General features: G+C 44.6%; 2 protein-coding genes across 15 annotated transcripts in view; one reads left to right on the top strand and one right to left on the bottom strand.

Moving 5' to 3' along the window:
* ENTPD5 (ectonucleoside triphosphate diphosphohydrolase 5 (inactive)) overlaps positions 1 to 13,228 on the top strand; it is a 56,145-nt gene extending 42,917 nt beyond the window's left edge. For all 12 annotated transcript variants that reach the window (XM_034937804.3, XM_034937801.3, XM_057299756.2 and 9 more), the window contains 8 exons: positions 58 to 146; positions 455 to 534; positions 1,487 to 1,548; positions 2,494 to 2,595; positions 3,448 to 3,588; positions 4,563 to 4,619; positions 6,350 to 6,465; positions 9,451 to 13,228. In XM_034937804.3, the coding sequence (XP_034793695.1) occupies positions 58 to 146; positions 455 to 534; positions 1,487 to 1,548; positions 2,494 to 2,595; positions 3,448 to 3,588; positions 4,563 to 4,619; positions 6,350 to 6,465; positions 9,451 to 9,537 (734 nt within the window). In that variant the 3' untranslated portion in view covers positions 9,538 to 13,228. The remainder of the gene's footprint in view (positions 1 to 57; positions 147 to 454; positions 535 to 1,486; positions 1,549 to 2,493; positions 2,596 to 3,447; positions 3,589 to 4,562; positions 4,620 to 6,349; positions 6,466 to 9,450) is intronic.
* Positions 13,229 to 13,345: 117 nt separating this feature from the next.
* COQ6 (coenzyme Q6, monooxygenase) overlaps positions 13,346 to 24,809 on the bottom strand; it is a 12,727-nt gene continuing 1,263 nt past the window's right edge. The window contains exons 2-11 of one of the 3 annotated variants that reach the window (XM_034937798.3): positions 22,893 to 23,027; positions 20,564 to 20,687; positions 18,210 to 18,340; positions 17,409 to 17,516; positions 17,161 to 17,325; positions 16,966 to 17,073; positions 15,077 to 15,279; positions 14,882 to 14,997; positions 14,549 to 14,715; positions 13,346 to 13,488 (exon numbers count right to left, since the gene is read on the bottom strand). In XM_034937798.3, the coding sequence (XP_034793689.1) occupies positions 13,459 to 13,488; positions 14,549 to 14,715; positions 14,882 to 14,997; positions 15,077 to 15,279; positions 16,966 to 17,073; positions 17,161 to 17,325; positions 17,409 to 17,516; positions 18,210 to 18,340; positions 20,564 to 20,687; positions 22,893 to 23,027 (1,287 nt within the window). In that variant the 3' untranslated portion in view covers positions 13,346 to 13,458. Of the gene's footprint in view, positions 13,489 to 14,548; positions 14,716 to 14,881; positions 14,998 to 15,076; positions 15,280 to 16,965; positions 17,074 to 17,160; positions 17,326 to 17,408; positions 17,517 to 18,209; positions 18,341 to 20,563; positions 20,688 to 20,987; positions 21,049 to 22,892; positions 23,028 to 24,809 lie in introns of those variants that run through there. The other 2 variants (XM_034937799.3, XM_063596321.1) reach the window with 2 other exon arrangements.

The following is a 24,809-nucleotide window of genomic DNA, read 5'->3' as shown; positions in this document are numbered from 1 at the left end:
CAAGTGTTGGGCTGCCCAGGATGTCGAGGCTATTTAGAGCTGGCTTTCATTTGACAGGTCAGCTGCATGGCCACAGACAGGAGACTGTGGGGACCTTGGACCTAGGGGGAGCCTCCACCCAAATCACGTTCCTGCCCCAGTTTGAGGTGAGTCATTTAATGAAGATCTGGTTAGAAGTGCACTTGGCAGGCGTATCATGGTGCCAAGAAAGAGGCGCCCCATTTTCAGCCAGCAGCTCTACCACGCTTAGGCAGAGTCAAGTCAATTAATAACTGGGTGAATGTTCCCTTGCCATCTCACTGTTCAGAATCCCTTCGTTTCCTCAAGCCTAGTGAGATTAGCCCCTTAATCTGCCTTCATCTCTGATTTTTTGCTGGGAGGGACAGGTGGTGGTGTGAACATCTTCAGGTAATTACAGATCCTGAATAGTCTTTTTGCTTTTTCTGATTTGCAGAAAACTCTGGAACAAACTCCTAGGGGCTACCTCACTTCCTTTGAGATGTTTAACAGCACTTATAAGCTCTATACACATAGGTGAGGACGGGGACAGGGAAGAATAATATTTCATGTTGTATGATTCTCCTAACTTTCCAAAGCATTCTCAAATCTGTTATTGTATCTGATTAGCAAAAAACAAAGTCTGTGCCAATTCCCTAAGGCCTATCAACTGAAACCCGGTCCACTTACAAAGCCGGAGGAGCCTAAGAGGCTTCTCCATTCTTGGCCTCAAAAGCATTAATATATGACTTAAAAGTCAAAAGTTTTCGGCTGGGTGCAGTGGCTTCATGCCTGTAATCCCTGCACTTTGGGAGGCCGAGGTGGGTGGGTCACCTGAGGTCAGGCATTTGAGACCAGCCTGGCAAACATGGTGAAACCCCGTCTCTACTAAAATACAAAAATTAGCTGGATATGACAGCGCACACCTGTAATCCTAGCTATTCAGGAGGCTGAGGCAGGAGAATCATTTGAACCCTGGAGGCAGAGATTGCAGTGAGCCGAGATCACACCACTGCACTTCAGCCGGAGCGACAGAGCAAGACTCAGTCTCAAAAAAAAAAAAAAAAAAAAGAATCAAAAGCTTTCTGTAGGGAGAGGACACTTCAAGAAGGCTCAGGCAAAGCTCCTTGCCAACTCCTTTGAGCTGGCCTTCAGAGGTTCAGAATCCAGCCTGGAATGTGATCCCAGTTGGGGCTAGGAGCTAAGCTAAAGAGAGCTTTTCTGGGAATGGTTCCTAGTGTGGGACCCTAGGAATTGTCACTGTCTCTGGCCTTTGAATGATAACTGTGGGGAATTCTTACTGCATAGCCTTGATCCAAACTGTGCAGAAATTACCCCTTGTTGACCACAGGAGATGAATATGTCACAGACAGAACAAGGTTTTCATCTTTCCAGAGGGACACAGGAACAATGTTACTTTTGAAAGAGATAGCTTTAGGCTAGAGAACTTCAGGACCAGCATGAAATTAGTCAATCCTGTATTTTACAGTTACTTGGGATTTGGATTGAAAGCTGCAAGACTAGCAACCCTGGGAGCCCTGGAGACAGAAGGTTTGTCTGGGTACCTGTGCTGGGGGGGGATGGTGAGGGCGACACAGATACTCCGCTTGCTTCTTCCCTTCCTTGATAGCCATTCTATGGAGGAAAAGATTATGTTGAATTGGGAGGCAAATGTTGTATAATGGACCTAATAATGGCAAACTCCTTTTCTAGTTTATAAGTTCAGAAGTTTTGATGTATATTATTAGCCATTTTTAGAATGAGGTCTACTAGTTCAGGGGTAACAGCCTATGTCTAGGCAGCTGAAGTGTCTGCAGAAATCCCAGGCTTTAAGAATACATTCGGCAGGAGCTTGCTCAAGCCCTGAGCTTTACATTGGAGGCACAGGAAGCAGAGTCTGTTCTACATGCAGGTGGAACAACAGAGTAACTCCATTGATCTCTTCACAGGTCAGGCAGAACTGGGTTCAGTCCCAGTGATGTGATTTGAGGCAAGTAACCTATCTGTGCCCCTTTCCTCACATTAAATGAGAATTTGCATTTAAGGCACTTTGTACAGTAATCTGTTATTGGGATGACATCTATTTTGCATTTCAGAGTATACAAAACATCTTCAAGTATATTTCATTGAAGCCTCTCAGCAACCAGTGAGGAAGGTAGCATAGCATTTCTTTCCTGTTTTTATACAGGTGGAAAGTTGCTGTATTGAAGGTTTTGGATCTCTTTGAGATGTGATGAAAGCCATGGACCCCTCTGACAAAAGCACATATGCATGAAAATTTGCTTCTGGTTTCAGGGGGTTCACCAACCCCACAAAGCCTATCTTTGAACCCTGAGTTAAGGATTCCTGTCACAGGATGTTGTCATGGAATTAATTTCATAGGATTTTAAGGCCCAGCCCCCATGGTGATTCTTTTCCACCTCACTGGCTTCTTGCTTGCCTTCCTCCCTCTCTCTCACTTACTTACCTCTTACCTTGTGCCCTGGATTCTTTCAGGGACTGATGGGCACACTTTCCGGAGTGCCTGTTTACCGAGATGGTTGGAAGCAGAGTGGATCTTTGGGGGTGTGAAATACCAGTATGGTGGCAACCAAGAAGGCAAGTGATGTTTTTTCACTGGTTAAAGTTACGTTTACAATGGAAGCTCTGGAAAAGTCCCATGGGAAACTTTTTCCAGAACTCAAGAGAAGCTTATCTTGTTGCAGGGACTTATTCCAAAGATCTTGGCATGCCTCCAAGGACTAATGTGAAGTGACAGTGAACAAAGCAGCTGTCATTCTGCATCAGCCAAGTGTCATGGACCCATTAGATACCTGCCCTTAGCCAAGTGCTGTGGTGCACATCTATTGTCCTAGCTACTCCAAAGGTTGAGGCAAGAGGATCACTTGAGCCCATGAGTTCAAGGCTATAGTGCGCAATGCCACTGCACTCCAGCCTGGGCAACAGGGAGACCCTACCTCTTACAAATTAATTAAGAAGCATATTCTAAGCCTAGGTCTAATGCAGCAGTGTGAAACCCTGTTTAGTTAATGGTTAGCTATTTAAATTATAGTAAAACTTAAAACCAAGACAAGAATGATTCATCTTCTTATAAAAGGTATATACCTGAATATCAAGGAATGAACCTGAATTCCCAGTGAAGGAAGCAGGCGAGCCCTTTAGCTACTTGCTTACAAATGCTATGGAATGTAATGCTAGGCAGTAGCACAAGGTTGGCCATGATCTGGTGAATACAGATTAGGCAGGGGAGCGGCCATGGAGAAACAGACTGGTGAGGCTGCAGACGTTTGCTCATCTTTGTTTTGACGCCTCTTGTCCCAAGCCTCAGCCTTCTCCTGCTTTCCTTGACCTTCCTGCTGTTCCCTCATTGTCTCCAGCAGCCTGCCTCAGAGAGTGTCCCCTTCCCCCAGCGTCGTTCTCACCTTACCTCTGTGCACCTTTGCCTGGCAGGGGAGGTGGGCTTTGAGCCCTGCTATGCCGAAGTGCTGAGGGTGGTACGAGGAAAACTTCACCAGCCAGAGGAGGTCCAGAGAGGTTCCTTCTATGCTTTCTCTTACTATTATGACCGAGCTGTTGACACAGACATGATTGGTGAGTTCACCCCAGGTGTCAGTCCAGAGAGGAAGGTAGATAGGGCTGTGGTGGGGAAGGTCAAGGAGAAAGAGCACTTGAGGTGCTTTGTTGGGGTGATTACCCGCCTCTTTTCTAGTCACTCGAACAAAAGGGTGGAAATGACTTAGAGTCTTTTGGAGGTGAGAGATGACCAAAACAACTATATGAGGTCTTTTTTTTTTAACATGTTTATTGAGGTATAATTGGCATACAATAAGTGCACATTTAAAGTATACAATTTAAGTTCTGTCATGTATACACCCATGAATCCATCAGCACATTGAAGATAATAAACATATTCACCACAAAAAGTTTCTTCCTGTCTCTTTATAACTTTTCTTCTTATCACAAAAGCAGTGTTTTTGCCTAACTGTGAAAGTATATGTACCTGATCTGTCATGGCCTGAGAGAGATGAATTAATTTCCTATTATTGTGGGGGTTTTGTTGTTGTTGTTGTTTTGGTTTTTTGTTTGTTTGTTTGTTTTTTGAGACAGAGTCTCACTCTGTTACCCAGGCTGGAGTGCAATGGCGTGATCTCGGCTCACTGCAACCTCTGCCTCCCGGGTTCAACCGATTGTCCTGCCCCAGTCTCCTGAGTAGCTGGGATTACAGGTGCCTGCCACCACACCCGGCTAATTTTTTTTTTAATAGAGACGAGGTTTCACCATGTTGGTCAGGCTGGTCTTGAACTCCTGACCTCGTTATCTGCCTTCCTCGGCCTCCCAAAGTGCTGGGATTACAGGCATGAGCCACCACACCCGGCCTATTGTGTTTTATGGGTCTGTTTTTTCCATTGTGGTTAAATATACATAACATGGAATAGATTGTAAATAAGTAAATTAGGTTGCATAGATTACATTATGTACATGTGTATATAATGAATGAATGAATGAATTTCCTTATGCTTCCTTGAAGGCGTTTTGATATCAGATAATCTTCTGTTTTATTTCAGATTATGAAAAGGGGGGTATTTTAAAAGTTGAAGATTTTGAAAGAAAAGCCAGGGAAGGTAAGTGTCAGGGGAAGCCCTTGAAGGTAAGCCTGTGAGACTGCCTGCCTACTCTAGTGACCTAAAGTGACCTAAAGCACCTCAGTCAGCTCAGAAGGCCTGTCAGAAGGCTAGTTTCCTTTCTGAGTCTTCCAGTCTTTGCTAAAAGTTAAAAGCATTGGGTGGTAGCCAGGCATGGTGGCACACATCTGTAGTCCCAGCTACTCAGGGCGGGAGGATTGCTTGAGGCCAGAAATTCAAGGTTATAGTGCACTACAATCACACCTGTGAATAGTCACTGCATTGCAGCTTAGGCAACATAGTGAGACCTCTGTCTCTAAAAAAATAAATTTTTTTTCAGCTTTATGCAGCACAGAATTATGGGCAAGAATATGGGAATACAAGAGGTTTTAGGAGGCCGGGCACGGTGGCTCACGCCTGTAATCCCAGCATTTTGGGAGGCCAAGGTGGGCGGATCACCTGAGGTCAGGAGTTCAAGACAGCCTGGCCAACATGGTGAAACCCCATCTCTACGAAAAATACAAAAATTAGCCGAGGAAGGTGGCAGGCGCCTGTAATCCCAGCTACTCGGGAGCCTGAGGTAGGAGAATCGCTTGAACCTGGGAGGCAGAGGTTGTAGTGAGCCAAGGTTGTGCCACTGCACTCCAGCCTGAGCAACAGAGTGAGACTCCACCTCAAAAAAAAAAAAAACAAAGAGGCTTTAGGGCTTTAGGGAAATGGTGAAGACCTTTTTTTCCTTCTACATTTCTTGCTTTCTTTTTAAAATTGAAATAGTGTTATCAGCGTTAATGAAACACTAAGCATCAAAAGACATGGTAAATAGCCACAGAGGCTTCCTTGAGAGGATCAAAACTACCAAGAGAGCTAGGCACAGTGGTTCGACCTGTAGTCTCAGCTACTTGGGAAGCTGAGGCAGGAGGGTCGTGTGAACCCAGGGGCTTGAGGCTGCAGGGAGCTGTGATCATGCCACTGCACTCCACCCTGGGTGACAGCATGAGACCTTGTCTCTAAAAAAAAAAAATTAATAAAAAGTTTTTAAAAATTAAAAAATAAAATACAAATGATCTTATCGAGTAGCCCACAGTAGGGTTAAATGATATTTCCCTGTCTTCTGGGCCTCACCATTAATAATAGATAAGGGACTTAGAACTAAGCCCCCACAATAGGTCATAGAAACTTAGCAAATAAACTAGAGCCCATGTAAATGTGAATAGATAATCATACCAGAGATGTGCAAGTTCTTCAGAAGCTGCGGTCTTACAGAGGCAGTCAGTGCAGTCTAGTCTCTGAGATGCCTAGGCATTAACCAAAGGGAGACTTCTGCTTTGCTTATTCTTCTTCTCCCCCTACCTTTTTTTTTCTGAGACAGAGTCTTGCTCTGTCACCCAGGCTGGAGTGCAGTGGTGAGATCTCGGCTCACTGCAACCTCTGCCTTCCAGGTTCAAGCGATTCTCCTGCCTCAGCCTCCCGAGTAGCTGGGATTACAGCGGTGCACCACCACGCCCTGCTAATTTTTGTATTTTTAGTGGAGATGGGGTTTCACCACGTTGGCCAGGCTGGTCTCAAACTCCTGACCTCAGGTGATCCACCCGCCTCAGCCTCCCAAAGTGCTAGGATTACAGGCGTGAGCCACCGCGCCTGGCCCCTATTCCACTTCTTTCTAAGAGAAAATCCTACACCTCTCAGTTAGTTGCAAACTTGAGCTCCACTGTTTACTCTCTCTCTTTCAGTGTGTGATAACTTGGAAAGCTTCACCTCAGGCAGTCCTTTCCTGTGCATGGATCTCAGCTACATCACAGCCCTGTTAAAGGATGGCTTTGGCTTTGCAGACAGCACAGTCTTACAGGTAAGAGACAGGACACCAGAGTCTCATAACAGCCCTCTTTTGTGGGGGTTGAGAAGGAGTAAGAGCTTGTTCAGTAATCAGAGTAGCTAGAAGTGAAATTATGAGGTATTTTTGTTTGGGCTATGGACAAGGTACTGTGCTGGGCACCATGAATGTGGGAAATTATCTCAATGCAATGGTAGCCTCCGAGTGTATTACCAGGCAAGCTATCGCACAGGTCACAGAACAGAAAGACTAGCAGCCCAAAGTAAGATGCCAAGTCACATGGTTTATTTATTTATTATTATTTTTTTGAGATGGAGTCTCGCTCTTGTTTCCTGGGCTGGAGTGCAATGGCATGATCTCAGCTCACTGCAACCTTCGCCTCCTGGGTTCAAGCGATTCTTCTGCCTCAGCCTCCCAAGTAGTTGGGATTACAGGCATGCGCCACCACTCCTGGCTAATTTTTTTGTATTTTTATTGGAGATGGGGTTTCACTATGTTGGCCAGGCTGGTCTCGAACTCCTGAGAACTTCTGACCTCAGGTGATCCGCCCACCTCGAACTCCCAAGTGCTGGGATTACAGGCGTGAGCCACTGCACCCGGCCCACATGGTTTATTAAATCAGTTTAGAACTCAGGGTGAGAAGCAAGGGGAAAGAGATGGAGAGGTGAACACAGAAGACAGGGTGCAAGCAGGATGCAAGTGCCACACTCTCTGAATCTTGGGTTCCATTTGTCCTAGGTTTATATGTCCTGCCTGTCTCTGCTGCTAATAGAGTGGTTACACATACTAGAGCTGAAGTTCGGTCATGGGAGCACAAAGACAAAAGGTGCCTGAGGCCACCACACAAACTTGCCCTATTTGGAGAGGCCCCAGGGGCACACACACATGGCCATTTGCATTAGCTCAGTCATTAGCCTATAAGATGGGTTTTCTTTGGCAGAGGACATGAGAGACCAAGAGGGTGTCACCAGTGAGTGGCTTATTTAAGGCCTCATGAACACTGAATGCCTCATGCATATGTAATGTGTCATATATATTTCATGTGTGCCTCGTATATTTAGTGCCTCTTGAATCTTAGGTCTTTCTTTGTCCTCCTGTCTCTCTCCATCTGTTTCAGTACCTGCAGGCTCTACTTTATCTGTAGTAAGTTATTTATCCCCAGTTTTGGGCACAGTGTCTAGGCTCTATTACATCAGGTCAACACAGAACAATCAACTGGTTTACAGACTTTTTTGGTGGTGGTAGCATCTTTATCCAACAAAAACTTATGTAGAATATCAGTAATACAGCCGGGCCTGATGGCTCACGCCTGTAATCCTAACACTTTGGGAGGCTGAGGCGGGCGGATCACCTGAGGTCAGGAGTTCGAGACCAGCCTAGCCAACATGGTGAAACCCCGTCTCTACTAAAAATACAAAAATTAGCCGGGCGTGGTGGCAGGTGCCTGTAATCCCAGCTACTTGGGAGGCTGAGGCAGGAGAATCACTTGAACCTGGGAGGCAGAGGTTCCAATGAGGAGAGATCATACCATTGCACTCCAGCCTTGGCAACAAAGAGCGAAACTCCGTCTCAAAAAAAAAAAAAAAAGAGTATCAGTAATACAAAACTGGTAAAAGTGGAACTATTCTGGTTGAAGCAGAGATTGGGGGCCTGAAACTCCTCTATCATTTGGCCTCCCTTTTTCCTTCGAAGCATTTCTAAGAAACCCCTAAAATTCTGAAGAAAACAAATTGATAAACCGATAAACACTAATCTAATCCTCTTCTTATATAGTTGAGGAATTTGGGTCTAAAGTTTTGCCCAAGGTCACTAAGCTAATTGAGATACGTACTGGCTTAGAATGTCTTAAGTTCCCTGTTTGATTATTTTTTTCTTTTCTTTTTCTTTTGAGACCGAGTTTCGCTCTTGTTGCCCAGGCTGGAGTGCAATGGTGCAATCTCAGCTCACTGCAACCTCCACCTCCCGGGTTCAACTGATTCTCCTGCCTCAGCCTCCAAAGTAGCTGGGATTACAGGCATGCGCCACCATGCCTGGCTAATTTTGTATTTTTAGTAGACGCGGGGTTTCACCATGTTGGCCAGGCTATTCTCAAACTTCTGATCTCAGGTGATCCACCCGCCTCAGCCTCCCAAAGTGCTAGAATTAGAGGCATGAGCCACCACTCCTGGCCTTTTTTGTTCGTTTTTTTCTTTTCTTTTCTTTTTTTTTTTTTTGAGACAGGGTCTTGCTCTGTTACCCAGGCTGGAGTGCAGTGGCATGATCTCAATTCACTGCAACCTCTGCCTCCCGGGTTCAAGTGACCCTCCCACCTCAGCCCTCTGAGTAGCTGGGATTACAGGTGTGTGCCACCACTCTTGGCTAATTTTTTTGTAGAGACGGGGTTTTGCCATGTTGCCCAGGCTGGTCTTGAACTCCTGGCCTCAAGCAATCCACCTGCCTTGGCCTCCCAAAGTGCCAGGAGTACAGGCATGAGCCACTGCACCTGGCCCCATGTTTGGTTATTATTAGTGCTTAGGAAGAGGCACTTGCTTACATAGTAGGAGTTGAGAAGCTTGGTTTGTTCTTTCCTACCCCTAGATCTATTCTCACCTCCTGACCATGCTCTTTCTGCCACATCTATTATCATTACAAGTTGCCTTATCTGAAATTAGTGAATCAGAAAATAAAGCAGGGGATACTTTGTGTAGTTTCAACGTTAGGGAAAGAGTTCAGAATACTGTCTGTCTAAACTATCTCTCTAGAAGGCCTGATGGGCCACAACCTGGGCCAGAAGCATTCAGTTCAGATATGAGAATGGTGGGTGTAGGGGCAATGGCCAATGGGCCATGGCCGGAAGGAAATTGTTACAGAGTAGCGGGAAGCCTGCAAAGACTGGCTTCTGTCAGTTTTGCCTTGGTTTGCCCATGTGGATATTCTTTGCCAATATTTTCTGCCCAAGAGCTGTGCTTGCTAGAGTTGGAAACTGGATGAAAAGGTGAAGACTTTTTTTCTTCTCAACAGCTCACAAAGAAAGTGAACAACATAGAGACGGGCTGGGCCTTGGGGGCCACCTTTCACCTGTTGCAGTCTCTGGGCATCTCCCATTGAGGCCACGTACTTCCTTGGAGACCTGCATTTGCCAACACCTTTTTAAGGGGAGGAGAGAGCACTTAGTTTCTGAACTAGTCTGGGGACATCCTGGACTTGAGCCTAGAGATTTAGGTTTAATTAATTTTACACATCTAATGTGAACTGCTGCCTAACCACTCAAGAGTACACAGCTGGCACCAGAGCATCACAGAGAGCCCTGTGAGCCAAAAAGTATAGCTTTGGAACTTAACCTTGGAGTGAGAGCCCAGGGACAGGTCCCTGGAAACCAAAGAAAAATCGCATTTCAACCCTTTGAGTGCCTCATTCCACTGAATATTTAAATTTTCTTCTTAAATGGTAAACTGACTTATTGCAATCCCAAGACCCATCAATATCAATATTTTTTTCCTCCCTATACAGTGCCCTGCCCACCCTTATCTGCACCCACCTCCCCTGAAAAAGAGAGAGAAAAAAAAAACCTGGTTTTGCTTTCCATGTATAATTCAACAACACAAAATGGGACCATGTCAGAATCTGTATGATCCTATTCTGTGTTAGCTCCAATCAGCCAGCTGAGAGCCATCCTAAATATTAATAGGATGAGAGAGTAACTCCTAACTGTGCATAAATTACAGCCTTAAGAAAGAAGGCCACCCGGTCTCTGGGGACATGTTTTGGGAGGGTGTGGCTGCCTCATATAGCCTACCTTTGCTTTAATCAGCATTTTATCAGTCAACTCTGGGATTAATGAACATATCCGACTTTATGGATATGTGTATATTCAGTGCCAGTACCACCTCCCAGGCTAATGTGTTAACAGTGTTTTCTATGATTCTAAACTTGTTTTCTTTGTATTTCTAAGAAATACAACTAGGCCCTAACTTTTGGTCTGTGGTCAGAGGTCAGTGTCTGTGCTATTCCAGGATCTATTATTTCAGTTTGCCCTTTTATTCTCTCCGTTTGTAACAGTACCTTCCTGTCCTGGTCCCTGATCACTTTAGCTAATATCCTTTGAATTATTTATCTAGTTCAGAGTTTGCAATACCGTTCCTGACAAAACCCCACTTGGATTTGGTTGGCTCTCTCAGCCCACATCAGTACAGTGGACCAACATTTCCAGGGAGAACCATATTTAATGTCCCTCATGTTCTCTTTTTGAATCCAAGTGCTCAGAGCTCTTGACTGTGAATTATTTACCCCAAATTCATTATCTTGCACTTTTTTTTGAGATGGAGTCTTGCTCTGTTGCTCAGGCTAGAGTGGAGTGGCGCAATCTCAGCTCACTGCAACCTCTGCCCCCAGGTTCAAGCGATTCTTGTTGTCAGCCTCCTGAAGAGCTGGGATTACAGGTGCCCACCACCATTCCTGGCTAATTTTTGTATTTTTAGTAGAGATGGGGTTTCACCATGTTGGCCAGGCTGGTTTCCAACTCCTGATCTCAGTTGATCCACCCGCTTCCCAAAGTGCTGGGATTACAGGCATGAGACACCGCGCCTGGCCTTATCTTGCACTTTCAACATAATCATCCCTGCTTCTCATCTGCCCTGCGGTGCTCTTGGACCTGGAAGATCTCCCTGTGGTCTGGCCCCTTTGCCTTGGTTGTTAACCTCCAGCTTCTTTGCAGGAGTGTATTTCCCCAAACTTGTGGCTTTCACAGTAGACTCCGTTTCCATCCTCTCTCTCACAAAGGATGTTAAGTATGCCTGGCCCTCACACAGTCCATGGGAAACCTTATTTTTAACATTACTCCATTGAGTCAATAAATATTTACCATCTGCTGTGTGCAAGTTACTAGGCAAATTTCTGTATCCTTGTCCCTAAAATTCTTGTTGTCTTTAAATTCATTGTGGAATTTCTTTAGACTTCACACTGACTTTTATTACTAAGGTCACCTTTATACCAACTGCCTTCCTCAAAATGCTTATAATGAAATAACAGAATCTTGAGTTGGAAACAGCCCAAAGAAATAATCCAATGTTGTACTCAGTGCAGAATTCCCTAGAATTTCTAACAGGTTGTCATTCAGCTTCTGCTAAGCCATGTTCAAACAGCTTATTCCATTTGGAACTGCACTGATGTTAAAAAAAATTCCTTATATTGAGCTGAAATCTACCTATCTTCTAAGTGGTCTTAGTTCTGCTCTAATCTCTCCTTCCAAAATCTTTGGATCTTTTGAAAAAAGTTCCTCCCAAGTTCTTTATAAGTGACATGACTTTTAGACCCCTTCCCATCTTTGTCAACAAAAGTAGGGTGCCAGACCAGTCACAGAACACTAAATGTCATCCATGTTTCCTTCAGTAGAAACCAGCAGTTTTAAAAGAGGTAAGCTGTGTTCACTGAAGACTGTTCCAGCTTGACAAATGCAGAGATATAAGTCTCTGGTCTTTAATCACTGTGGGGGCCATTTTGTAAAACACACATACTGTCCAGCAGACTCCTTTGGTCATCCCAAATACCTCCGAACTCCAGGGTAGATGCATTCTAACTCCACGAACTTACCTATTTTGTTAACCTTGATTAGACCTTCTGGAGAAGTAACCAATTTGTCCATCTTAGGAGCAATCTGGAATGAGAGTTTTTATTTTTTTCTGTAACGCCCATCCTGCCTGCAGTAGACCCTTTGGGCTTAAGAGGTCCTACAGATTCTAATAGTTTCCTCTTTGTAGATGTGTTAACACATTTAAAATACTTAGGACATGGCCTGGTACGTGACAGATGGTGTTTAACATCATTGTCATATGAAGAACACTCTCTGTGGGCCAATGGAGGTGTGCCTTAAAATTCTTCGTCTTGCCTGATTTTGTTTGCATAACTTCTGGAGAGTCTGTATCCTCCTCATCTAGGCCACCTTTCCATTTTTTGTGAAAGATGACCTTGTCCCTGCAGTCTCCGCCAGGAGTCACACAGCTTTTCACAGCAGCTGCCATCTTTCATTCTTTTTCCTGAGATTCCAGCAAGGTTGTGACATTGTCACTTTTTTGTTCTAGAATCTTTTAAATTTTCTGCATTTGCCTGAAAAGCACCCCTGTAAGAATAGGTTTCTCATGGCTCTAAAAATTATTCCCAAGAATACCTTACTTGGTTCAAAAGCAGACTGTTTCTCTTCATTTCATCTCAAATCAGACTTCTGGGCAAGATGTTCTTTAGAGTAAGCAAACCCACAACCTAAAAATCTCTTCAAGAGGCATCTCTGGTCTTGTGACGAGACCTCTTCAAAAACCCACAGTAAAACTCCCCTCCCTCCAGTTGGCCACCAGTCTGCCACCAAACATGAACAAATTCTGCTGCTAATCGGTTTCCCTTGTGATCTGGTTCCTGAGGTCTTCGGACCTGTGCAATGAATTATTGTTTTATTAAACCGACAGTGGTGTCCCAGAGAGGAACCATAAATAAAATGGAAATCTGGTGCTGTGATAAAGTAATAACTAGCATTAATGAGACCTGGTTTTCCTTTCAGAAAGTCCAGTATACCTGTAACAAAGGTTAAAGCAATTTATATTTAATTTGCATTCTGATGTTAACATTTAAACAGCAATTCTAACAAAAATGCATCGAGTCTAATTCTTACCTCTATCAAAAAACAACTATAAATTTATGACCAACATTAAAACAAAATGTAAATTTTCTCTTTAGAAATGATTAACAACTGGAAATGAGTGAGACAGCACCTTGTGGGTTTTTTAGTAATAAAAAGCTCTTTTCAACCAAATTGTAAGTCTTCCTTCGAAGTTTTTTCCTTTGGTCTGGCTAATATACGCTCCTCACAGCAAATTATCATTCATTATTTGGGTGCCACAGGCCCATTAAGCAAAGAAGAAAAAGAGAATTTTAATGTAAAGTAAGTTTATTAAATTAAATAAGATCTTGAAAATATGTATGATGGGTCCTGGGCAGGATGTTCTTTTTCATCAACGTAATCTTTCTTTAGGAGAGGAGTACTCATTTGCTTGCAAAGGCCATAATCTGTTCCTGGAGAAAAAATAAAAGTGAATGAAACTCTTAACACAGTAAGGTGAAGAAAATAATTATTGTAGATAATAATCACGTAGGTATTCTTCCCAAGTGTCCTTGTTTTATTTCAGCTAAAAAAAGAAAAATATACATACATATACACACGTTTTAGAGACAGGGTCTCACTCTGTTGACTGGGCTGGAGTGCAGTGGTGTGATCATAGCTCACTGCAGCCTCAAACTCCTGGGCTCAAGCAATCCTCCCTCCCCAGCCTCCTAAAGTGCTGGGATTACAGGTGTGAGCCACTGCACCCATCAGAAAAAACATATCTTTAAATGGAAGTTCTCAGGGATGAAACTAGTCAAGCAGCAAAAGGAGCTTAAACATCTTCATCATTAGAAATCCCTATTCATTTTTTTTTTCAAGAGACTGGTCTTAACTCTGTCACCCAGTCTGAGTAACAATGATGTGATCATAGCTCACTGCAGCCTCAAACTCCTAGGCTTAAATTACCCTCTTGCCTCAGTCTCCTGAATAGCTAGGACTACAGGCATGTGCCACCACACTCCCTATTCACTATTTTTAAGCCCTTTTTATACATAGTTATTGCTTAGATGTGGGCCGTAACACCTAAAAGCCTAGCAAGTACTCTTCTGCTTGTAACCCTTGGGAAGGCAAACACATAAAGATAATAATTTTACAGCCAAGAAAATTAATTCAAAGAAATTAAGAGCTGTGGGCCAGCCGCAGTGGCTCACGCCTGTAATCCCAGCACTTTGGGAGGCCGAGGCAGGCGGATCACGAGGTCAGGAGTTCAAGACCAGCTTGGCCAACATGGTGAAACCCCATCTCTACTAAAAATAAGAAAATTAGCCAGGTGTGGCGGGCGCCTGTAATCCCAGCTACTTGGGAGGCTGAGGCAGGATAATCACTTGAACCTGGGAGGCAGAGGCTGCAGTGAGTGGAAATTGTGCCACTGCACTCCATCCTGGGCGATAAGACCAAGACTCTGTTTCAAAAAAAAGCAAAAGAAATTAAGAGCTGTTTGCAAAGTCATTCCTCTGAGCAACCTCTTACTTTGAGTGGAGACACTGCATTTGTGGCCTGCAAGCCCCACGTCCTGAGCAACACAAGCGGGGAGGCACTGGTAGAATAGAGCCTTTTTAGTAAGTCTGTAGCAGCCAGAAGAGCAGTGTTGTGACGCTGTCTTTCTGTTTCATAACCTGTGAGGTGGCTCATGGAACCTGAAGGGCAGAGGAAAGATTAAATCCCTAATCCAATAATAAGGTTTTCTTCCATCTCCTAGCAAACCAGATATATTTTATGTCCACTCCCTCTTGCTACTGTGGGCCCTGATCTTGCCTAACTATATGACCTCTGGATACTTCCCCATAGTACCTGAATCCTTACCTAAGTCCTTCCCATTGAAGGCTGCCGTACTGAGGTGATGGGCCAAGCTGGAGATATCCCCAAAGCCCATGTTGACACCCTGTCCTGCAAGCGGATGGACTCTGTGGGCTGCATCCCTAAGAATAAAGCAGAGTTCAGGTGTGACCTCTGGCAGCAAAGTGAGAAGGGAGTGGCCCTGCTCTGTTATCGTCTTACCCAATGAGCGCCACCCGAGGCCTGACGTACTCAGCAGCATGTCCCAACCCAAGAGGAAACAGAACTCGGCTTTTGGCATCCACCCTGGCTACGCTTGGGGGCAGCTGGCGAGCCGAGACCTTAGTGGGCTTCAGAAGGCTGACAGCATACTGCAGCATGGCACCAGCTGTGTCGATGAAGTCCGTGTGGTCAGCATCACTCCACTGAGCAGCATCAGCCACAAGACAAACAAGGTGAAATGTGAGTAGCAGGGAATTAAAAATTCAATAAAGAAATCTTGTTTGTAACCAAAGCTTAGGCTAATGCTACCCAACTTGCCTACACTGATCTTGACAAGTGATAAGCCCCTCAAGTGAAAAGCAACTTCTCATCACTCCCCAGAGGTTTTAAGATCTAGCCAAACTGTACATGAGCTGGCCCCTGCCTACTTCTGAGCTTCACCTTTCACTAGTCCCCACCCTCAATAACCACGCACCAGCCACAGTATAGCTCATCACACAGTATCCTTCTACCTCCATGACTCTCCTCTGCTTAGAATGCCCGTCTCTATTTCATTAGGATAACATCTCAGAGCATCCAGAAGACATCGCCTCTTTTTAACTCCTCCAGTCTTTCTCTGTGTTTCCCCCCTGTATGCTTCCACAGCATCCTATGCATACTTCTATCACTGTACGGAGATTGTCATTTACGGTCTTCCTTACTTGACTATGAACTTCCTGAAAGCGGAGACTGTTCTCAGTATCTCCAGAGCCTGCTACATAGAAAGGACAATTAATGGTGAATGACTGCACTGCAGAGGACCTAGACCTGTGCCAGGAATATATACTAAATGGCCCAGAGTAGGGTAGTGTTCACCATTTATCTCGGAATCCATTTCAGTATGTTCAGTTCCCTTTATTCTTGTTGCTACTACACAGCAGTGGAGTCTTTGGTGTGAAGGTAGCAGGCTTTGAGTGTCATTTAGGCTCCAAAAGTAATACTGGTACCCATATTATCCAAAGGCTGTGTCTACTCCAGAATTATTAGTATTTGTTGAGCACCTACAATGTACTAAAGATGTTCCATGGATTTTACAAAAGTTCTCTCATTTTGAAAGTCTTTATTCAATCCTGAGCAGTTAGTGATACTATTTACATTTTCCAGGAAATGAACAGGTAGAACCTGTTCATTTTTGAACCCACATCTATCTACTAAGCTTACTCTTAAGCCCCATGCTGAAATTCGCTCGGCCTTTCCCTAGGAATACTTCCAATGAATCAGGCTTGAAAGGTTCAGGTAGCTGCAACCTAGTAGAACTGTTCAAAATAATCCAAGTGTTACAGCTTCAAAAAAAGGCCAATGCTAACCACCACCCAGGCAGCTGTTTCAGTCAGCCTAACAGCAGCCCACAACCCTCAAAAGGTTATTATTTATTATTTCTATTGTTTTGCATTTCCGTGTATACACTCCTCCACATAATCCAGACCAAGCATTATAGTTACAAAGTACAAAGGGACAGCTGACTGGTTACTCCTTTTTCCTGACTCAAAACCACCTTTCTGGCTGGGTGCAGTGGCTCACGCCTGTAATCCCAGCACTTTGGGAGGCCAAGGCAGGCAGATCACTTGAGGTCAGGAGTTTGAGACCAGCCTGGCCAACATGGTGAAACCTCATTTCTACTAAAAATACAAAAATTAGCTGGGCGTGGTGGCACGTGCCTGTAGTCCCAGCTACTTGGGAGGCTGAGGCAGGAGAATCGCTTGAACCCGGGAGGCGGAGATTGCACAGTGAGCCAAGATCGTGCCACTGCGCTCCACCCTGGCAAGGCTCCGTTTCAAAAAAAAAAAAAAAAAACACCTTTCTGTATCTCCCCCTGCAACACATCATCAGCTGGGTAAATTGATACTCACAAAGGCAGAGTTAACGGCATCCACAAATTTTTCCTCATCCATGGTAACTAGCTCTGCTGCATGTTCATGGGACGTGGACCAAACCAAGGAACTCAAGGTGTCTGAGAGCTGTGTCAAAAGAACACCAATACCAACGGCTAAGACTCTGCTGCACTTGGAAACTCTCAAGCATAAAAAGACAAAAAGGGAACTTACAAACAGCCTGGGCAGATTCCCTTGAAACCAGAAAAAGGCTGAGAGAAAGTGAAGAGGAAAGGCTGCATGCATGTGGGCGGACTGGCCAGAAGGACCTCTTACCGGGAGCAGAGCAATAGGCCCAGAGGGAAGAAATCTCTGCCAGGCTACGTTGTTTTCTGTGGCCTGCAACAGAGAGGAGAAGAGTTTCTCTGTGAAGTACCTAGTGCCTATGAATAAAGTCCCCAGATGGCAGCTCAGGATCTTACCTCTGATAAATGCAGAGTAGCCACAACAGCAGACTGGTCATAGTTCCAGCTCACATTCTGGATTCCAACAGCCTGCCGTACTCCGGAGTTGTGACCATCTGCACCTATCTGCATGGACACATGAGCCTGCTAAGTCTTCCAGCCTCTTCATAAACTGCTTCAGAAGTTTTTCTCTGCCCCCTAAAGTTTCCTCCAGCTCTGATTGTTGTGTGGCAGGATAATTCCATCAGGCCTGCTTCACTCACAGCCCCTAGAGGTGGAGCCCCTGCACTGTCACATCAGCCTCAGCCAACAGAGCCAAAGCTGGACATGACTGAACAGGTGCCAGCCATGAGTTAAACTCAGCCAGGCCCTCCTGATATTTGAACTAGAGAGCAATAAGGAAAGTTTCAGTATGGGGCACGCACTGGAGCTGAATAGTTCTGATGTAGGGTTAGGAATGGCTGCCATGCAAAAAGGGAAGCTTGTGAGCAGAAAGGAGAAAAATGAGAGGCAAGAGATCAATGACCACAGACTCCTCAGAGGGAAAGAACAGCCTCCATTCCCGACACTCTGGTGCCTGTCCTGTGAGGCCCAGCTATCTGTTATTTCACAACCTAAGACGGCCCATGAGATTGCTCCCTGTACAGGATTTACGATGAGACCATCTCCACTTGAGCTGGCCTGAATAGGTACTGGTCCTCATAACCAAAAGTTTTGCCTAAAATTAAACTATAGCTTAAATCTAAAACCAGAGTCCCTAGAATCTAGGATAAGATGTAGATATACAAGACCCCTAGCAAAATAACAATCTTCAACTACCAACAATTTGGTCTGGAAGGTGCTGCCATCACCTAGGGTGATATGAACCCAAGGGCTGGAGTCGGCCATAGGAAATGGACAAGGCCAGGTATAGCGAATGGCTTTGCTCCTGTAGAGAACCGTCACTCGGTCTGGGGAGGTCAAAAGAGAGGAAAAAAAATTAGAAAGGTGGGCCACATAGGCTGAGGAAAAAGCCATAACTAAACCTAAAGCAAGGTCCCAGGACAGCAGTGTCTTGTCATTTAAGATTAAAAAAATCAGTAATTAATGCTGTGGTCTGAGCTAATAAATGACAGAAGCCACAGAGATAACTCAATGTCAAAAAAAGACATTGAAGTTCTCAGTGAACTCTGTCAGAGGCACTCTTTCTTACTGTCCACATGCTTCTGTGCCTCCATTTTCACTCTACGCTTAAATGAGCCCGTGTTTGCTTTTACAGTAGACAGGCTGGGAATACCATAGGCTGAAACAAATCCTAGACTACAAAAGATTTTCTTCCAGCTGGAAATCATTTTATTTTTCTGGTCATAAAAACAATACGCTCTATGGCCAGGCACGGGTGGCTCATGCTCGTAATCCTAGAACTTAGGGAGGCTGAGGCAGGAGGATCACTTGAGCCCAGGAGTTCAAGACCAGCCTGAGCAACATGGTAAAACCCCATCTTTACAAAAAATTAACCAGGCGTGATGGTGCACACCTGTCGTCCCAGTTAGTCAGGAGGCTGAGGTGAGAGGATTGCTTAAGCCACTGCACCCCAGCCAGGGAGGACAAAGCAAGACCTTGTCTCAAAACAAAACAAAACACTATCTCCAAAAACATCAGCCTGTATATACATCATTTACAGCTTTTTGTATGTCAGTCAGTCATACTGTCAACAAAGCGATTTAAATAATAGAGGGCCAGCACAGTGGCTTACGCCTGTAATCCCAGCACTTTGGGAGGCTGAGGTGGGTGGATCATGAGGTCAGGAGATTGAGACCACGGTGAAACCCCATCTCTACTAAAAATACAAATAATTAGCTGGGCACGGTGGCAGGCGCCTATAGTCCCAGCTACTCCAGAGGCTGAAGCAGGAGAATGGTGTGAACCTGGGAGGCCGAGCTTGCAGTGAGCCGAGATTGTGCCACTGCACTCCAGCCTGGGCGACAGAGCGAGACTCCATCTCCAAAAAAAAAAAATAATAATAATAATAATAATAAGCTCGCTGTAGAAGTCTGGACAACAAAGAAAGGTTCAAGTGGAGAAAAATCACTCTTAAACTACTCAGAGACAACTGCAATTACAGCTTTGGTGTATGACTTTCCAGACAATTTCCTATGCATGTACATGCACACACAAGTGTGATCATATGACCCAATATATTATGGAACAAATTTATAAGTTATTAAATTTTAGATTCAAATTATCTTTAAAAGCTACATCATGGTTCACTGCATGAACTACTATCCAATATCAAAAAGCATTTAAGTTACTTCCAATTTTTCTCTCTCTAGAACATTAAGATATTTGCAAACCGCATAACTGATAAATTTATATTTAAAATATATAAAGAACTCCTATAACTCAAAAACAAATAATCCAATTTAAAAACAGGCAAAATATTTTGAACAGACATTTCTCCAAAGTGGATACACAAATGGCCAGTAAGGACATGAAAAGATACTCAGCATCATTAGTTATTAAGGAAATGCAACCACTACTACAATGAGATACCACTTCACTCTCAACAGGATGGCTACGGTTTTTTTTTTACAGAAGGAAAATAAGCGTTGGTGAGGATGTGGAGAAACTGGAACCCTTATAGACTGGTGGGAAAGTGAAATTGTATAGCCTCTTCAGAAAAGTTTGGCAGCTTCTGAAAATATTAAACATAGAATTATTATATGACCCAGCAATTCCACTTCTAAGTATCCAGCACCGTGAAATAATCATCAGAGGAATTTTTTTTTTTTTTTGAGACGGAGTCTTGCTCTGTCGCCCAGGCTGGAGTGCAGTGGCGTGATCTCGGCTCACTGCAAGCTCCACCTCCTGGGTTCACGCCATTCTCCTGCCTCAGCCTCCCGAGTAGCTGGGTCTATAGGTGCCCGCCACCATGCCCGGCTAATTGTTTCTTTGTATTTTTAGTAGAGACAGGGTTTCACCATGTTAGCCAGGATGGTCTCCATCTCCTGACCTCGTGATCCGCCCGCCTTAGCCTCCAAAAGTGCTGGGATTACAGGCGTGAGCCACCGCACCCGGCCATCAGAGGATTTCTTTATGGTGGACACTGAATATTGTAAAAGAGATCCTTTCTTCCAGTAAGTCCTAAGCAGTTCACTTCCCAATGAATGCAAGATGGAAGATGGGGGCCTCACCAGACACAGCCTCCAACTGCTTAGTGAGAGCATGCATGATGACATCATTCTCCACGATATAGCCCATATCATCTAAATTATCCTTATCAAACATTATCAGGGCCTCTGAGCAGGCGTCCCACACCTGGAAACACAAAAGGAAAGTCTGCATTAAAACCAAGAGGGAAACATCACTCCAATCAGAAACAATATTGCTTTCCCAAGTGACAGAGCAGAAAATCACAATTTGTCAGCCTCTCTGGTAGGAAAATATAAAATGAGAAGAAAATTCTCCTGGGAATGCTTCTCCCCACTTCCTCGGACTGAATGTGAACCTTGTCTGATTCCTCCTACATTCACAGAACACTTGGAGAAAGTGGACTCCAATATCTTAACACAAGACAGACCAAGACATCTTGACAAAATTGAAAAGATAAAGGGGCACCTGCATTCGCCGAAAGGCTCTGTATCTTATGTTGCAGATATGGTCCCAGGCACCAAAACCTACAAAAGAAAGGATCTATAGACCAGAGTGACTTCACAAGGACCTGGGCTCCCCCTTGTCCCTCCATCCTGTTACGTAAGAGGTTGTTTTCAGTGTTCTTCAATAATACTCTCCACTTCTATCTTGTTTGATGTTAGTACCTAAGCTACTCTGTTCCCCAGTTCCAGGTTGCATAGCATGAAAAAAGACCCAGCTTCTGCCGGGCGCGGTGGCTCATGCCTGTAATCCCAGCACTTTGGGAGACCGAGGCGGGCGGATCATGAGATCAGGAGATAGAGACCATCCTGGCTAACACCGTGAAACCTCATCTTCACTAAAAAATACAAAAAATCAGCTGGGCGTGGTGGCGGGCGCCTGTAGTCCCAGCTACTCCGGAGGCTGAGGTAGGAGAATGGCCTGAACCCGGGAGGCGGAGCTTGCAGTGAGCCGAGATCGTGCCACTGCACTCCAGCCTGGGCGACAGAGCGAGACTCCATCTCAAAAAAAAAAAAAAAGACTCAGCTTCCATGATCACATAAAGTAGGGGAAATTAAAAACGAAAACCAAATCCATGTATTTTTTTTTTTTTTTTGAGATGGACTCTCGCTCTGTAGCCCAGGCTGGAGTGCAGTGGCGGGATCTCGGCTCACTGCAAGCTCTGCCTCCCGGGTTCACCCTATTCTACTGCCTCAGCCTCCGCAGCAGCTGGGACTACAGGCATCCGCCGCCATGCCCGGCTTATTTTTTTGTATTTTTAGTAGAGACGGGGTTTCACCGTGTTAGCCAGGATGATCTCAATCGCCTGACCCTGTGATCCGCCCGCCTCAGCCTCCCAAAGTGCTGGGATTACAGGCGTGAGCCACCGCACCCGGCCCCAAATCCATATTGTTCTTTTTCTTCATCATCCTACTGAAGTTATAAACCTCCTAAAGACAATTTTTGAAAAATTATTTTTACAAAGAATTTCTAGTAACTTGAAACCATTTGTTTTTTCTTTTTCAAGATACAAGGTCTTGGTATGTTGCCCACGCTAGACTTAAACTCCTGGGCTCAAGCAATCCTCCCATCTCAGCCTTCCAAGTGGCCAGGACTATAGGTACCCATGACTGTGCCTGGCCTATGTTCTATTTTTTAGCTCTTCATAGCACTGAACAGATTTATTCATTGAGGAAATATTTACTGAGCACCGACTATGTGCCAAATACAGTAAAGTGGGAAACCAATGGACAAAGTCCCTGGCCTTCTGCAGTTAACATTCTAATTGGAGAGATGGACAATAAAAAACAAACACATAATATAATGCCAGGTAGTAGTAAGCATTATGAAGAAAAATAGAGCAGGGAAAGGGGCTAGAAAGTGATGGAAGAGTTCAATTTGAGATGGGGTGGTTTCAGACAGGATGGTCTGAGGGAAACATCTAGCAGACCTAATGACAATTTGCTAACTGGTTCCATGTGCACACATTATTCATCTGCACCCCAAGGGAATTTCACGTGTAAGCTCCCTAGCTTGCTAGAGGGCTTGACTCAGGATGAAGAGAGCACTGCTATTCAAAGTGAATGTTCATGATTAGTTCATATGATTTCAGTTCCACCAATTCATAATGACACAACATCACAAGTGAAGTCAACATGATGGACCCACATGCCTCAAGGATGCATTCCTCAGACAGGGAGTTGAGGCAGTAGCAACTGCAGGGGTCCACATCTTCAACTCTGCCCTAGACTACCAATCCCACCCCCTCTCTCCACCCACCTCAGTGAGCTCCCTCCTTGTCAGATGCTCTGATGACTCTGCCCCATGGGATACACTAGAAAGCTAAGTAGGAAAGGAGATTGGATCTTTGAAGGAGGATCTTCTACTCACTACTGAGAAGCGTTGCAGAGCCAGGGGAAATGGAGCTGACCCTGTTGCTGTAAGTTTCTGACAATTTCTCCAGTACTTTCTTTGGACCTGCTTCGAGCAACAGGATTTTCTTGTCATGAAAGTGAATATCATATCCTTAAAAAAAAAAATTTATATCATCTTAGGAAAATCAAGAATTTCCTTTCCCATTACCAAGAGAAACAACAGAGTAACCACTTAAACCTTAGAATATGAATTTCTTACAGAGAACATAAACACTATACCCATGCAGAGTCCTAAGCAATAACATATACCACCATTTTAGCTATGAGAACCACCCTGCCTACAACTGTAAGACTTCTCCAAAGACCACTACATGCCACGTGCCAAGAAGCAGATAATGGCAAACACCTAACTAGCAAACAGAATGCCCTAGAAAGGAAAAATGAAGTAAAAAAGTTAGACTATAGTATTTAAACACCAGTTCTTTTCAATCTCCAGAGTATTAAGTCACTAAAAATTACAACTCCTGTTCAAAAGAAAAAGTGGAATAAACAAGCAAAATTCAATGCAGTCTCAAGATTAAACCAAGAATAAAGAATTAGAGTTTATAAAGGCCGGTGCGGTGGCTCACACCTGTAATCCCAGCACTTTGAAGGCCGAGGTGGACAGATCACCTGAGGTCAGGAGTTCAACACCAGCCTGGCCAACATGGTGAAACCCGTCTCTACTAAAAATACAAAAAAATTAGCCAGGTGTGATGGCGGGCACCTGTAATCCCAGCTACTTGGGAGGCTGAGGCAGGAGAATCGCTTGATCCTGGGAGGAGGAGATTGCACCACTGCACTCCAGCCAGGGCAACAAGAGCAAAATTCTGTCTCAAAAAGAAAGAATTAGAGTTTATAAAAGAAAACGTGAGCCAGGCATGGTGGCTAACGCCTGTAATCTCAGCATTTTGGGAGGCCGAGGTGGGAGGATTGCTCAAGCCTAGGAATTCAAGACCAGCCTGGGCAACATGGCGAGACCCTGTCTCTACAAAAAAAAATTTTTTTTAACTAGCCAGGCATGGTGGCACGCCTGAGCCATGTTTGTGCAACTGCACTCCTACCTGGGGGACAGAGCAAAACCCTGTCTCAAAAACTACAAAAAAGAAAAGAAAGAAAGGTCAGGCACAGTGGGTCACACCTATAATCCCAGCACTTTGGGAGACTGAGGTGATGGATCAGTTGAGCTCAGGAGTTCAAGACCAGCGTGGGCAACATGGTGAAACCCCATCTCTACTAAAAACACAAAAATTAGCCAGGTGTGATGGTGGGCGCCTGTGGTCCCAGCTCCTCAGAAGGCTGAGGCAGGAGAATCACTGGAACCTGGGAGGCAGAGGTTGCAGTGAGCTGGGATCCTGCCACTGCACTCCAGCCTGGGTGACAGAGCAGAGACTCTGTCTCAAAAAAAAAAAAAAAAAAGTTAGCTCCAGCCATACAGACAAAAGCTTGGCAGCTTTTGCTGTGGAGGATGGGGCACAGGGACATGCTCTGTAGAGCATGCTCTGTAAAGGACACTATCTTCTTTTTTTTTTTTTTTTTTTGAGATATCGAGTATCGCTCTTGTTGCCCAGGCTGGAGTGCAGTGGCGCGATCTCAGCTCACTGCAACCTCCCCCTTCCAGTTTCAAGCGATTCTCCTGCCTCAGCCTCCCAAGCAGCCATGAGAACCACCCTGTTACAGAAGTCTATGATCTGCTTTAAGTTAAATTTTGTGTATCTTGTGAGATGAGCATCATAGGGTGGAACAGCTGCCCTTAGATCAGGGTGTCCAATCTTTTGGCTTCCCCAGGCCACAGTGGAAGAATTGTCTTGGGTCACATATAAAAAAACACTAATATTAATGATAGCTGATGAGCTAAAAAAAAAAAAAAATCACACAAAAAAAATCTCATAAT

This window comes from Pan paniscus, chromosome 15 (assembly GCF_029289425.2).
Source record: "Pan paniscus chromosome 15, NHGRI_mPanPan1-v2.0_pri, whole genome shotgun sequence".
Classification (NCBI taxonomy): domain Eukaryota; kingdom Metazoa; phylum Chordata; class Mammalia; order Primates; family Hominidae; genus Pan; species Pan paniscus.
This window is presented reverse-complemented; position numbering and strand designations above follow the sequence as displayed.